The sequence below is a fragment of the Spodoptera frugiperda genome, chromosome 16, assembly GCF_023101765.2.
Source record: "Spodoptera frugiperda isolate SF20-4 chromosome 16, AGI-APGP_CSIRO_Sfru_2.0, whole genome shotgun sequence".
NCBI lineage: Eukaryota > Metazoa > Arthropoda > Insecta > Lepidoptera > Noctuidae > Spodoptera > Spodoptera frugiperda.
The window spans coordinates 1,516,053-1,531,378 of NC_064227.1; the positions used below are offsets into that span (position 1 = coordinate 1,516,053).

At 38.4% G+C, this 15,326-nt stretch overlaps 1 protein-coding gene and 1 long non-coding RNA gene across 5 annotated transcripts in view; one reads left to right on the top strand and one right to left on the bottom strand.

Annotated features, from left to right (window-relative positions):
- LOC126911585 (uncharacterized) overlaps positions 1–15,326 on the top strand; it is a 297,716-nt gene that overhangs the window by 249,395 nt on the left and 32,995 nt on the right. The gene's annotated exons all lie outside the window — the stretch shown is intronic.
- Positions 1–15,326, bottom strand: part of LOC118280730 (uncharacterized) — a 42,380-nt gene that overhangs the window by 4,794 nt on the left and 22,260 nt on the right. For 2 of the 4 annotated variants that reach the window (XM_050699438.1, XM_050699437.1), the window contains exons 2-8: positions 5,398–5,504; positions 4,656–4,801; positions 3,073–3,214; positions 2,326–2,439; positions 1,685–1,736; positions 1,178–1,326; positions 677–774 (exon numbers count right to left, since the gene is read on the bottom strand). In XM_050699438.1, coding sequence (XP_050555395.1) covers positions 677–774; positions 1,178–1,326; positions 1,685–1,736; positions 2,326–2,439; positions 3,073–3,214; positions 4,656–4,801; positions 5,398–5,485 — 789 coding nt within the window. In that variant the 5' untranslated portion in view covers positions 5,486–5,504. Of the gene's footprint in view, positions 1–676; positions 775–1,177; positions 1,327–1,684; positions 1,737–2,313; positions 2,440–3,072; positions 3,215–4,655; positions 4,802–5,397; positions 5,505–15,326 lie in introns of all 4 variants that reach the window. The other 2 variants (XM_050699436.1, XM_050699435.1) reach the window with 1 other exon arrangement.

Here is a 15,326-nt window from a genome sequence, read left to right on the forward strand (position 1 = left end):
CTTGCCGGAGTCTGTGTTTCCTGATGGGTACAACCTGGGTGTCTTCAAAGCCCGAGTGAATAGGTTGCTTATGGGCAGACGTGCTCCATCGTAGGCCCCATCATCACTTACCATCAGGCGAGATAGCGGCCAAACGTCGGCCCATTTAACATAAAATAAGTGGTCGTAATTGCGATGGCCGGGCAAAGGGTCCGGGTTTGATTCCCGGATCGGGCAAAGTATTACTGGGCTTTTTCGGTTTTTCGAAAATTGTCTCAGTTTTAGCCCGGAGCGTGGAATTGTGCTCAGTATATGGCAACAGGCTCACTACCTATTACATGGGACTTATAACACAAATGGTGAAAAGTGGGTGTACATTTTATACTGGTGAAGTGCACCTTTGCCTGCCCCTTCGGGGATAAAAGGCGAGACGTTGTAAAAAAAGCTGTTTCAGATTATCCGAGCGTAGATTACATATAGCAACGGCAACCCCTCTTTTGTAGAGGAGACCCGTAGTCCAGCAGTGGACTCTCTAGTTGTAAATATATAGTTAGTGTAGTAATAAGTGTATAGCGGCATACATTGTATAGCGGCATTATGTACCGTAATGTGCACCTCTGCCTACCCCTTCGGGGATAAAAGGCGTGACGTTGTGTGTGTGTGTGTAGTAATATATAGTAAATAGATAGTGCCTTACCGTGCCGGTAGAGGGCGCGTGGTGGCAGTGCGTGCAGACGGGGGCCGGCACCTGCTGCGGGACGGCGGGGGGGATCTGGGACGGTACCACGCGGGACTCTGAGGAATAACAATCACATATTTTAGATTAAATTTATTGCAAACTAGCTTCGGTCAGTCGCTTAGCTATCGTTTCCTTGGAGTAAACAATTATAATGGAGGATTTTTCACTATAACTTTTTTATTTTCATATTTTGGTATTTTTTCCGGAATATACTCACGATAATACACTCACACATGCTGGCAACAGACTCACTCCATATTCTATAGTATATAGGATACATAACTTAACAGCTTTTTGCGAAATAATAGCATTCAGTCACGGAATAACTTTGTGTTATCCACATAATATGTGGATGAGACAACAATATTATCGTTGTTTCGGTTGCGGAGATGACGTATGTGAATTATTAGAACGTCTGTAAACACACCTGCAAAGTTTAAAAAAAAAACTAAAGCTCACCAGTTTTCTCCTCCCTATAGACCTCCTGCCGGACCTCAGCAGCCCGGGTGACAGTGGGAGGGGGAGGGCTGGAGCCCCACGAGGAGGTCTCCACGCGTTCCTCTCGCTTCAGCGTCGAGTACCCGCTTGATGGAGCCTTGGCTGGAGTGCTGGGGAACATATTAATCAGGATTAGATAATAGAAGTATGAATGGTAGGATTTGCCAAGCGTGGAGATTGTGACAAGTGTTATATTTGGACAAGTTCTCTCTACATGACGTGGTTTTGCTATAGTGTAGTCATTATAGGCCAGCAGTGGACTGTCATAGGCCATTGCTGTTACTGTTTCATTACTTAAAAGTTAAGACTAAAATGTGGATGCCAATGAGCTAGAGAAGTCTAGAGGGTTCTGAATTAGATTTTTAAGACAATTCTTACTTTAAAAACATGACACTAAATTATAGACCGGCTTCCTAAATGATAAATGAATAAGAAGGTATTGTTACAAGTAATTAAAGCCCTGCTTACCCCTTTCTGTAGTCAAATGACGTGCTCTCAGCTGTATCCGATGTGTAGCCATCTGAAATTTTAGAATGTAGATTAGAATTTCACAACGATTGAGGATCTCCTTTGTTCCTCCTTTTATCTTTTTTAAATCACCAAAAATAATTAAACTAACTGGTGAAAAGTTTATATAACTGCCAGTTTGCCAGTTCAGCAGTGAATGTTGACCAGAACTAGACCAGTGTGACTCAGACCGCGCTCCGCGCATGCCTAAAAAGAGCCATCAGACCACTACAGATGGGGCCCAACAGGGCTGATGCCTGATCCGGAGCTACGGACTACATAGCGGGTTTACCGGGGATTTGGCTCGAAAAGTAGGAGTAGGAACGGGGTAGTTTTAAGTCAGTAAGACAAGGAGAAGTTATTGGATAATTTTCCGCCCTTAAAAAATAGCATTGAATATTATTGTTATTCCTCTCTTACAAGAGGGCTTCGTTCGTCTCACCGGGGGCGTACGGGGCTCCATTTAGCAGTTAAGAAAAGGGTGGTTTTTAATCACTAAAAGTCTGACACTCACCGAAGTCTCACCTCCTCCAAAGTGGGAGCAGTTATTAAAATTATTTAAAAAAGAACCCATCACCAAGCGAACATACCCTGGGTCTTACTTTTGTACAGCTGCCGCTCCTGGTCCTTCTGCAGGTCATCCAGGAGCGAGTCCAGCTCCTCCACGTTCTGCGACAGGTCCTTGGTCACCTTGGTGCTCTTCACCTTGGAGTAGCCTGGAAGATTAAGGGCATAATTCAGTAATACAGCACACATAGCGTCATTACTGAGCATACAATGTAAGCGTAGTAAAGTTTTTGAGTGAAGTTCTTTAAATGGTTAATGGGGTTTTTACGGTTTTTGTTTTTGATAATTCAGCAAAACAGCACCTAGTTTGCAATATGTTTGAATAAATCTATTTTCTTTCTTCGCTTTTTAATAATAACTTGACCATTAGAAGTTTATTTATATAGGTCCCCGAAAGAAAGCATCCGGTTTAATGCTATGATGATGATGATACATATTTTTTTACGGAATCGGGGATAAACGAGCTTACGGATCACCTGATGGTAACCAACAACACCAGAGAAGTCACAGGTGTGTTACCGGCCATTTAAAAAGTTTATATAACCATTTTCATGATTTTTTCTGCCTAACGATTTTTATAGATATTCGTATGAAAAATACAGATTTTTTATGCAATAGTTGGCAAACGAGCAGACGAGTCAGCTGATGGTAAGCGATCAGCGCTGCCCATGGACACCCGTAACACCAGAGCAGTCACAGGTGCGTTGCCGGCCTTTTAATAGGAGTATGCACTTTTCTTGAAGGTTTGCAGGTCGTATCGGTAATATACCATGATTTATTACCTGGAGTGGAACTGATGGACGACTCGTAGTTGTACGTGCGAGTGCCCGAGTTGATGGCAGGCAGTTCCCTCTCCTCCCTCTCGTAGTAATACGAGTTGGACTCCGAAGTCTTCGGCACGCCCCTCGGAGGGATTGTGTACTCCTGGAAATAAACGAACATATTCTTTAAGTCTTTGACACCCAATAAAAGACTTGTGAAGGCAAATCCTTCGCTTTAGTCGGTCACCGCACCGACATAGCATTTACTTTTAAACTGTTTGTTTCTAGCGAGCCATTCCAGTATAGGTATATTTTTGTAAGATATACTATATAGAAGGTTTTATGTACAAGAATATAGATTTTTGATATTTATGCTAACTTCGGACAAGAAATACTATCTCGTTGATAGAAAGGTTGTAAGTCGGTAACGTATTATGGGTTTTTTGTTTTCGGATTTTCCAAAGTTTATCGGTTATAACACGGAGTCTGGAACAGTGTCTGGTGTATAAAGGCTCCCTCCTATTACATGGGACTAATAAGACATAATAACTGATGAAAAGCATCTATGCATCTTTGCCTACCCTTTCGAGGATCAAAAGGAGTTATGTTTCTGTATCCCCCGGACATTTCGCTGACCTCACTGTGTAATAGAAGCGTGATGATTGAAAGGTCAGTTGAGTCCAAACCAGCATTGCACCAAGTTTCAGTGAGTAATCGATGACTAACGTGCTGATGTCACCCTCATGCAGGCTGGTTTCATTGCCACTTTATCGCTTTAGCTCTTTTCTATTACGATTGTAACATAAAATCAATAGCACTTTGGCATATTCTAGACATCGTGGGGGTCCGGAACGGGCCTACAAAAGGTCTCGGAGCCCTTGGTGATGATGGTAGCCACCGTGGTGGTTTTAGTGAGATAAGAATCCTACACACCCTTTTTTGTTTTTTTCTTAAGGGGAAAAATCATCCAATGACTTCTCCCGCCAGGACGAGGTGAGAGGGAGTGTCAGACTCTTACTGACTAAAAACCACCCTGTTCCTACTCCTGCTTTTCGAGCCGGAGCCCTGGTAAGCCCGCTAGGTAGTCCGCAGCTCCGCATCATTCTACACACCCTAGTCTTTCTCCCCTAAAAAACTAGGTGTCATTTCAAAGTCAAAGTCAAAATCATTTATTTCAAATAGACCAGGAAGGCACTTTTGAACGTCAAAGCAAATATAATAATATTAATAACGTCTGTCTGTCGGTCAGTCCTCTAGTGAAGTTATTTGCTCGTTCCAAAGTGTAGATTCCTATGGAGAAGAACGAGCAAGAAACTCCATAGGTTACTCTTTTTCAATCAGATTCACAATACAATTCTTGGTTACATTGTTTCGATTACTCCAACCATGTGAGAACAATGTAAAAACTAATTTACAGACAATAAAATTAATGCAGACCGGAGCTGACCAGTCCCAGTTGACGGCGCCCGTTCACGAACATGACACGTACACCAGCACCGCCCAACTCAACCATGTTGCAGGGAATCGAGCGATCCAATGCCCGTGCCATTTAAAGGAGTCCCCCGTCATCAGAAAAGCAATCTGGCTTAGTATACGTATCTTACCTCAACGGTATGCAGATCCTTCCTGTCATACTTTCCGGAGGGATGTTTCTCCTCTTTGTATTCGTAGTGGTACTCCCGAGTCCCTCCTCCACGTCCCAGAGAGTCCAACTTGCTGCCTTTTGGTATCAGCTCCGATTTAATCATGTCTGTAAAATAAATATTGGAAGATGTTGAAATCAACACTAATGGTAAGCGTCCACAGGCCCGCATCGTACGCATTGTACGCATTCCGTATGACGTCATCAGTACGCATCGCATGTAGGCATTGCTAATGATGCGGTGCGTACGATGCGGATCAGTGGACGCAGTTGTATGAGTTTCTTTACAAGACAAACTAAAATCTGTTGCGTGCGGTGCGTGCGATACGTACGATGCGGGTCTGTGGACCTTTACGCTGTGTTTCGCCGTCTAGGTAATATTATTGGACATCCAAATTCTCTCCCAATTACAAAATTTTCAATTCCTAACGCACTTGTTTGTCTAATAGTTTTTAATAAACTGACTGCACGGTTGGTGCGGTGGCTGGGCAACTGGCTGCCGCGCAACGGGTAGCGGGTTCGATTCCCGCACGGAGCAACTCTTTGTGTGATCAACAAATTGTTGTTTCGGGTCTGGGTGTCATGTGTATGTGAACTTGTATGTTTGTAAACGCACCAACGACACAGGAGAAAATCCTAATGTGGGGTAACGTTTTTAAAAAAAAAACAATATATTTACTCATTAAATATGGAGAGGATCTTACCAAACTGTTCATCTGTGTAGGGTATGGTGCCGCTGGACGAGGAGTACTCCTTGAACTCCTTGTGCTTACTGTACGATTTGGTCGTCATGGTTACTGCTAGCGGTTACCTGGAACAATACAAAATTACATCATTAGCTAAGAAAGAAAGAAAGAAAATAAATAATTAGACATAATTAGTTAATGAAATTTGTTCAAATCGGGAATTATTTACTGCACCGTAGATCAGAGGCGAGAGCGCCCTAAATAAGCACGTTTTAGGTGCCCTAAAAATTTTGATGGCCTTCTAGTCATAGAATGAAAGAAGTGCTAACCAAGGTAATGCAGTTTCAATTCCTTTCCAAACAAATATTTGTGTGCTTCACAAATAGTTGTTTTGGCTCTGGCAGTATTGTATTCAGACAAATTACCCAATACCTAGTTATTAAAGTTAAAAAAATGTTAAAATTAATCTATGTTTTAATGGAACTATGAACAACAAATTTTATTTCAGTGGGCATTTGCGTGCAACCGAACACGAAACGTCAATTGATAGTTAAAAAAATACGATAAACAAACAAACTAGGTACGGTACTTAATACATAGTTCCTATTTATTCAAAAACATCATACTGTCCTACCCATCCTATAGGTAAGTGCAAGTCGCAGTGTTACCATCAATCCGTTAGATAGACGTTTGACATTTGAGAAATGAAAGGAGCTGCGCCTACGCACCTGCAGCGGCCAGATTACGTTTCACCGCCTAATATGGCGCGACCTGTGGCTTTGGAGCATTAAATACATAGATAGAATATTATATATGTATCTATACAATAATATTATATGTACTTATATAAAGCTGAAAGGTTTGTTTGAACGCGGTAATCTCTGGAACTGCTAGATCAAATTTGAAAATTCGTTTTGTGTCTTCACGACCTTGTGTATGTATGGTCGTGTATAAATACTTAAATCTACACTAGGTAATGTGTGTAGAATATTTCTAAGATAATTAGAACAAGAATTGTAAGACACAATAATTTTAATTTATAGGGAAAGATACGAGTTGTAACTACGTTCAATCTGCGAAGTCGAGGTAATCTGCTAATAGTAAAGAAATATACATAATTAATAGTTATTTATTACGTAGGTACTTGGATCTATATTTTCTAAGTATTGGCAAGGAAATACCTTCAATGTATGTAAATGCTTGCAACAAATAGATTTACATAGTCTCGTGACGATTATACTTAGACATGTTTTTTCTACTGATAAATAAATCATCAGAAAAATTTACTATCTAGCGATTGAAAAATTAGCCCCATTCTTGATAATAATATATGTTTTTATGGCGGTAAACAGACAGACAGCAGGATCACCTGATGGTAAGCAATCGGCACTGCATAATGAGATCTCTTGACTTGAGTTTGAACAAATAATTCTATACTTATATACAACGCTCTCTTCTAATTTACTATTTGCTGTGCCCATCAGGGTCCACGATTGCTACCATGTTATGGTATATTACCATCTTATCTTTACATTGTGGATTTGCAATAAAGAATTATGAATTATGAATTATGAATTATCTGCAACACCAAAGTTACAAGTGCAATGCCGGATTTATGGGGATTTGGAGATGAGGACTGGGGATTCAGTGATTAGACCTCCGGTAACCTCCCTTACACGACGAAACATAATCCCGCAGCTAGGCCACTTTTAAGTATAAATTAAAATACGCAAATTTTCACGATGTTCATTGTCGATATGACAAAATTTTGCCTGCACCTTCTAATAAGGCGAAATGAACCAGTGACCTTTAGCAAGCGTGGCGTTGTTTGCATTACTTTGCATACAGTTGGTAAACAGCTGAACAGCTATCATAATAGGTGTTGCATAGAGTGTCTAGACTTTTAAATGTCAACAGGTTTTTAACAACAAGTTTATATTTTATTTGTTAACTATACCTAACTACTTGGGTTCTTTACTGTTTTATTGGTTTCAAAATAGTATAATATATCTCTTTTTTGTTTCATCTTTTGGCTTCTTCTGCTGTGGGTGAGGCGAGAGTGAGTGTAAGACTTTTACTGACTTAAAACGACGACGTTCCCACTCCAGCTTTTTAAGCCAGAGCCCCGGTAACCCGCTAGGTAGTCTGCAGCTCCAAAATAGTATACCTAAAGTTTGAATTACTGAGTTTATTGACTCAGAACCTTCCTACTACACTCAAGTGGCAATTGATGAAGTTCCAAAGTCCGATGTCTGAGTCAAAAAAAAGACTTAATTTTTTCCGAAGCAGTTTTATTTTTATATAAAAAAAACAATGAAATTATAAAAAAAAAAACAAATTAAATTATAAAAACTAAAATAAAACTTTGTTTGTAGCATAAAATAACGAATGCGCGTACGCAAACAAAATCCCTACATCGCGCATGTGACATTTTCGTTGCAACAATCATATTAAATAAAGATTATCAATCGCCTGTGGGGGTCATGTGCCTCAAGGGAAGCCAGTTGTCACCAAGCTGGTCTGAGTTGGTGTACGCTCAGAAGTGCACCCCCATGGGTGCAAATACTCTATCGCAGCCAACATCCCCCACCGTTGGCTGTGCCCGACTGAGTGCTTCGAAAGCACCATTCCACCCACTTCTCCCCGCGACGTGGGGATTATCAACCCCGGAATCGCCACGGCGCGGGGTACGGGTGTGTGGAAACCTATGAGGTACGATTATTACACTATGACAAGTATTGTAGGGTCACCGGGACCCCCCCTTTTTGTTTTTTTTGATTTTTTGGAATATGTAGATTTTTTTTCTTTTTGTTTTGTTTTTATGTTGTAGATAATATAATAGCTATCATTTATAGTTTTTTTTCAACAATATTTAAAAATATTATTAATTCTTGTTTCTATTTAAATAAAATAACCAAAAATTAGGTGTTGGTCGGGTTTGTTTTCGGGATCGTATTTTTTTTATAAGTTAGTAAAATATAAATACTTGTAAATGTTTAAATAAAAAAAAGAACTATTTTTGGTTTTTAATTATTTTGTTTTATTGATTTTTTTAGTGGAATAACTTCCTCTGGTCAAAAAAAGTGTGACGTAATGTTATGAATAAGCCAGTTGCCTTAGTTTCAAAAACAATCTTCCAAATCGGGTAATACTTGCAAATTCATAATAAACATCACGCAGGTAGATGAAAAATCATAATTATACCGAAGACACTGCATCGCGCAAGTGACATTGTCGCACAAATTAGCATAAGACATAATTTTTTGAACCTACTCTCGGGGGTCCCACGATCTCAAGGTAAGTCAGTTGTCGACAAGCTGGTCTGATTTGGCGAACAGTCAGATGTACCCCCCTTTGGGGAGTAAATGCCGTCCAACTAACTACACACCGTTGGTCGTGCTAGACTGAGTGCCTTAACAAGCACCATATCTCCCCACCACCCCCGAATACGGTGGATGCGCTCGCCGTATTGGGGGGTGGGGGGGCGGTAACCTATGAGATCCACAACACTCGGGGATTAGACGAATCCTATTGACGCCCACTTTTTGTTTAACTTCGGTTTTTTGTATAATAAAGGTTTGTTGATAACATGTATTTATTTTAAACTTTTTTTATGACTTAGGTATATAAATTATTTATTGCAATACATATTCATGTGTTTTTATTAAAATTTAATCTTATCTACTTCAAAAAATATGAACATTATTGAACATCATTCGAATATGGATTAAGGGTTATTTTCCACCAGAGATGTGCTATGTAGCTACGCTACGAAGTTGTAATAGGTAAGCTGTGAAACTATACGAATATTTCCACTGATACTAAGCTATGTAGCTATGCGAGGAAGATGTGCAGCTCGAGTATGCAATGTATCGATAATAGGAAAACCATTCAAAGCACACATCCATAGCACCCATCTTTCCATATAAAAAACATATCTTAGTTCAACCCGTATTCACCAGTGCTAAGCTATACTATTATGTACCAATGAATATAATTGGTGGAAGCCAATTGCATCGACAGCAACGTAGCATAACACATATCTGGTGGAAAAGCACCCTTATAGTATCAATCCAGGAGAATTATCAGAAAGGAGGGTAGGGATTGAAATATAACAGCAAATAATTAATTTACGATTACCGTCATTAATATAATAAAGGTATTAATAATCATTATAGGTCTTAAGATCGATTCCCACACTTATAGAAACATTATTAAATTCTACTGCAATAACTTATTATCCTTGTGGATATTTTTTCACATTTTTTTTAATATTTTCAATTAGTATTTTTTACATAATACAAAAGCATGTTATTAGAAAGTTTATTCTTTTTCATTCTAAGTTGTTGTAACCTACTCCATAACCATACTTTAAGACAAAACATGTATTTGTAACAAGCGCAAACGCATCGCAACAAACATTCCAATTTCAAAACCCAACCGCCATAATTTTCGACAAAAGTCTTAAATCGCACATGCAAGTTTTGCTTGTCAACTGACATGAGTTAGAAAATTAGTGACCATACTTCGGGGTCCAATAAACTCGAGGTAAGCCAGTACCTGCCAAGCTGGTCTGATTTGGCTGCCAACTGTGATAGGTCCAGATCTGAAACTAACAACATTCTCACGTGGCTGGCGTCTACGTCAGCTGCGCGCCCCTTAGCTGGTAGCCTTACAAAGTGCGCCTTGATCTCATAGCCACCACAGGTGATGTAGTCATACGTACGACCTTCGAGGATTTCTTTACAATCGACCCCACTTCTTTTTGTTGGATATGTTTCAATATTTTTTTTTATAGGGGAATAATCACTTTGTCAACAGCCTTTGGCTGCTGGATTTTTTTAAGCCGGAATACCATCAATACTTTATCACCCACCACTTTCGTTCTGCACCACTCAATGGTTTACTGTCAGAGAATGCCAATGGCATTAAATCCGCCAATTTCACAATGTTTGTAAGTAGCAAATATCATCAAATATATTAGCAAATATCTTGTCGACAGTATAATTGAATAGACTGAACCTGAACATAAACAGCTGTCAACCAAATATTGATGCAATGTTTCAATGTCGACAAGTTTCAATATTGAAAGGCGACTAGCTCATTCTATTGTCCAAAATAATTTTAAATGCCGCACTCAGAGACATTTAATGATTACTTAAACTATGCCTTAGTAATGATTTTTAGGTAATGAAATATTATGAAATATGACACACGTATTTTTTTATTTTGTCCTATAATATAACAATGCTTAGATGAAACGAATCAAAGTTTAGTAGTGGGAGCAAATACGTTTTTTCTACCTATAAAATGTATCTAGAAGTGAATTCACGTGATATTTCAAACCGATATGTCTCTTCGAAAGTATTTGTTTCCATAAGAAAATAAAAAAATACGTCTCTAATATTTTAAAATACATAATGTACAAGACGGACATTTTTTATTTTTTTTTACATTTTGTGAGTCGACGTATACGTGTGCCGTTAGTATATAAATGAAATAAGTTCAACAAGTGTAAGACGATCCTTAATTTCTTACATCGCGCAATTAAAGTTTTCTCGCCAATAGGCTTATGTATTGGGGTCATTGGAGAGCCTTTAGGTGGGGGTCAATCGCCTCAAGGGGAGCCAGGAGTCACCAACCTGGTATAAATTGGTGAACAATCAGATGTACTTACCGAAAGGAAAGTAAACTTGATCATATCGGATGAGATTACACTACCTGTGAGGAGGATATACATCCAATCGGTCAATTGGATCCCCACTTTTAATATATTTTTTTCTAATATGGTTTTTTTTTAGCTTCGCCTTATGCCTTTTTTTCCCGAAGGGGTAGACAGAGTTGCATATTACGGCACGTGCTGCTATACTCAGAAATTTTCTAAAAACTGAAAAAAAAACCAGTAAATCTTTGCCCGACCCGGGGATCGAACTCGAGACCCCTTGTCTGGCAGTCGCACTCGCAATCTCAACCTCAACCAACGAGGCAACGTGTATTATACCTAAAAGGTAAGAAACTCAATCAATGTAGGTATTCCTAAAGTCCAAATCGTGTTAGTATATTAAATACAAGAAAAAAAAAGTACAAAGGGAATTTAAAAGGATTTCTATTTTATATTTTTTACAATAAAATGCGAGTAAAAATTCAAAATATTAAGTTATTTTAACAAAAAAGGGGGTCAAGCTGATCCAAATAAGATCGTGTCGTGCCATCGTAGGTCGCGAGTCACGATACCGAGGTATGGTGAGGTTATCTGAGTTTGTTCGACTGCTGAGACATAGCTCGTTACCCCCTAAAGGGGGAGGTACATCTGAGTGACCACCAAATTTAACCAGCTTGGTGGAAACTAGGCTCCCCTCGAGGCAATCTGACCCCCAAACTTGGTATTCACACCTCCGTACTTATGCTAAAGTCGCGTAAAAACTTTCATTGTGCGATGTAGGTTGTGCGAATCATGCGCATACTACTAAATACACATAGATAATTATTTACTATAGATATAGGTACCCAGACGAATGATCGCAAGCGTGATTGTCGAGCAAGTGGTCTCGAGTTCGATTCCCAGGAAAAGTAAAGTATTTATTACTATTTTTTGTTATTTTTAGGGGTTTTGTAATTGTAAACTATATAGTAAGGCAGTAAGCTCGTCTAAAATGGAAGATATTAAGATATTTATAACTGTTTTAACAAGGTAGATGTTCCATTTACTTTAAATAAGCACCTATATTTTGTTTTTATAACGTTTTATGAATATAGATTATATAAACAGAATCCTAGATCGCGCAATGAAAGTTTTCGATACAACAAGCATGTGTTGTTTAAGTTGATGTCAGTAAGTGGGGGTCATCGTCTCGAGGTAAGCCAGTTGCCATCAAGCTGGTCTGCATTGGTGGGTCATTCCGATGTACTTAACCCCTATAAGGGGTGGTAACGTTACGTTGAAGTGTTCATAGAAAGTTTTTAGTCATTAAATGGCTATTGTGGGAGCAAAGACCTCGGACGATTTCTGGATCCCCAATTCTTTTATTTTTATTTATTTAACTCTTCATGTATGTGTACACAAGGTCGGCTTAATGCCGTAAGCATTTTCTATCAGCCAAGCCTTTGGGTGATGCAGACAAACATCCTTTAGGTGATCCAGAAAAGCTTAAACTAAGTTTTTTTTATCCGATTTATTTATTTTAATTTGGGATAAGATTGAAAAATAATATTATTTTTATCGATGAAAACGTGTCTTATTGCGATAGAAGACGATATGAAAATTTTCTCACATCAAAAAAATATCCTGTATTATCTCTTTTATGATGGTATATCTAAATTAATCATCAAGACGTAAAAATCACAGAAAAATCGTTCTATAATTATATTTACAATAACAAAATTAAAGTTAAAACAAAAACAAACAATGTCTGATCCCAGATTCGAACACGAGACATATTGCTCCCAGACCAACAATTTTTTTACAAACGTGTAGACTGCAGATATAGGGCGTACGGTTCCTACATCGCACATTTAAAGTTTTCAGTCGACATTAGCATATGTATAAAAGTGTGGGACCCCTTGATTGGGGGTCATTCGTCTCGAGGGAAGCGCAGCCTCACCAAGCTGGTCTAAGTTGGTGGCAGTCAGACGTACCCACCCCCTATAGGGGCGGTAATTAGGTAGCGGTGAAGATTATAACTCAGGTTTTCGGTATCGAATTAAAAAGAAAAAAATACAAAAAAAATCTCGATATTGGGAACTGTACCTACGAAGGAAGTTACTATGACCCGAAAATTATCAACGGGACCCCCACTTTTTAGGGTTTTCTTTTATAATTATGTGTATTTTATAGTAAAATTAATATCTTAAACAAAACAGTCAGAGGAATACTTATTCACGTAAATTTTTCAATACTACCCCAAATTTAAATTACTTTTGTAGCTTACATTAAAATTCTTTTGCTATTAGCGGAAAAAGGTAACCATGAATATTACATTTCAACATGAACAAAGTAGCAAATATATAAGTAAGTTTTTTATGGTATAAGCCGGTAAACGAGCAAACGGATCCCCTAATGATACGCAATCACCGCCGCCTTTGGACACCCGAAACACCAGAGGCGTTACAAGTGTGTTGCCGGTCTTTTAGGGGTTAGGAATTTAAGGGTTGTTGGGGAATTGGGGATTGCTAAGGATAATTGGTAAGTAACAGAGAAATAAATAAAAATAATAACAGAATGACTACCAACAAATACTAACGCATAGTTAACGCCTACACTGGGCTCCACAGTCATTGCACACAGACAAAACTGCTGCTCATAAGAAAGTGGGATGTGGATTTTGGGGAGTGGATTTCCCGAAATTCCATTGCGAACAGTAATATGCTGAATTATATATTTGAACTGGATTACCAATAGATATTCTAGCCACGTTTCGACAAGGTGTTATATTAGTCTAAACATAATTACGTCGTTAGATAGTGCATGGGATGCATATTTAGTGCTGCATTACGTTACATTGCGATTCAAATACGCTCAAAGATCTTTGTATGTCGAGATGTATTGTTCCGGTATCCTTTAAAGGAATGATAACTTGTTTAACAACTATAAATAGTGTAAACGAAACGCTCCCAAAAATCGCAAACAGGGGACGATAAAAAACGATGTTAATTTTATGTAAAATTAGTTGTAATCAACTGATTAAGGCTGATGTTTTTCGGGGCGTTCCTTTTACAACCTGTATAAAGTAATAGACTCGTCATAGTTATATGAATAGGTCCAAAGTAGAATTTACGATATCCTAGTAATATTATAAATGCAACTGTTTGTGAGTATGGATGTTTGTTACTCTTTGACGCACAAACTACTGAAGGAATCGGGAAGAAATTTGGAATAGGGGTAGATTATGGTCTTAAATAACATATAGGCTACTTTTTATCCCACGAGAACGCGGGCGAAGCCGCTGCTAGAAGCTACTAGCTGTGTGTGTCCAAATGATACACATAAGTACTTTTTCTGGATTTTTTTCTTTTCTGGGCGGTAGTCAAGCACATGGATTACCTGATGGTAAGCAACCGACGCTGACCATAATCTAGAAGAGTTATAATGCAAGAGTATTGCTGGCATTTTAGGAATTGAGAATTTAGGTATTGGGAGAAATAGCGGATGGGGAGTGGGATTCAGGTCCATTCTCCAGCCCACGTGTAAAGAGTGGCTGAGAGATTGATTCCTGGGTAATGCTGTCGCGGTTTTGATTCCCACACGGAAGTACGGAACAATATTTGTAAGAACAACAAAAAGTAAATTTACACCCATGAAACAAGAGGGAATCATAGACTAGTGGCAAGCATTTCGGTTTGGGCATATTGCCATCTTGATTTTGTTAATTTATGTTTATTTAGTATTTCTTTTTCAATTATAGTTTCTTTTGTTTTAAAAATATATCCTTGTTGAGTTCATGTTTGCACTGTACATTTTGTTTTTTTTTTTGTATATTTGGTGCATTGTGTCCGGTGCTGAATATTTTTTTTCTTTTTTCCTTCTTACTAGTATACAAGTTTATTTTTTAAATAAAAATAATGGCATTAATTGAAAGATGTCCTCCTCCTAGCCTGTCTTATAATCGCTACGTGCTTTTAATATAAACACATTATTTCTGTCCATGACGTGTTTACCAAAAGGGGTGATGTACTGTCATGGCTGACTATTCCATGACAAATATGATGACAAATGACAGCTGGGAATGACACGGATGCTGTACCAAGAAGGGAATGATTAAGTTGAGGATAAACCATATTAATTTAGCAGTAGTTATTGTGTTCTTCTGAATAGAAGACTATGCTACTAATCCTACTAATATTATAAATGCGAAAGATTGTGAGTATAGATGTTTGTTACTCTTTCACGCAAAAACTACTGAAGGGATCGGGATGAAATTTGGAATAGGGATAGATTATGGTCTAAAATA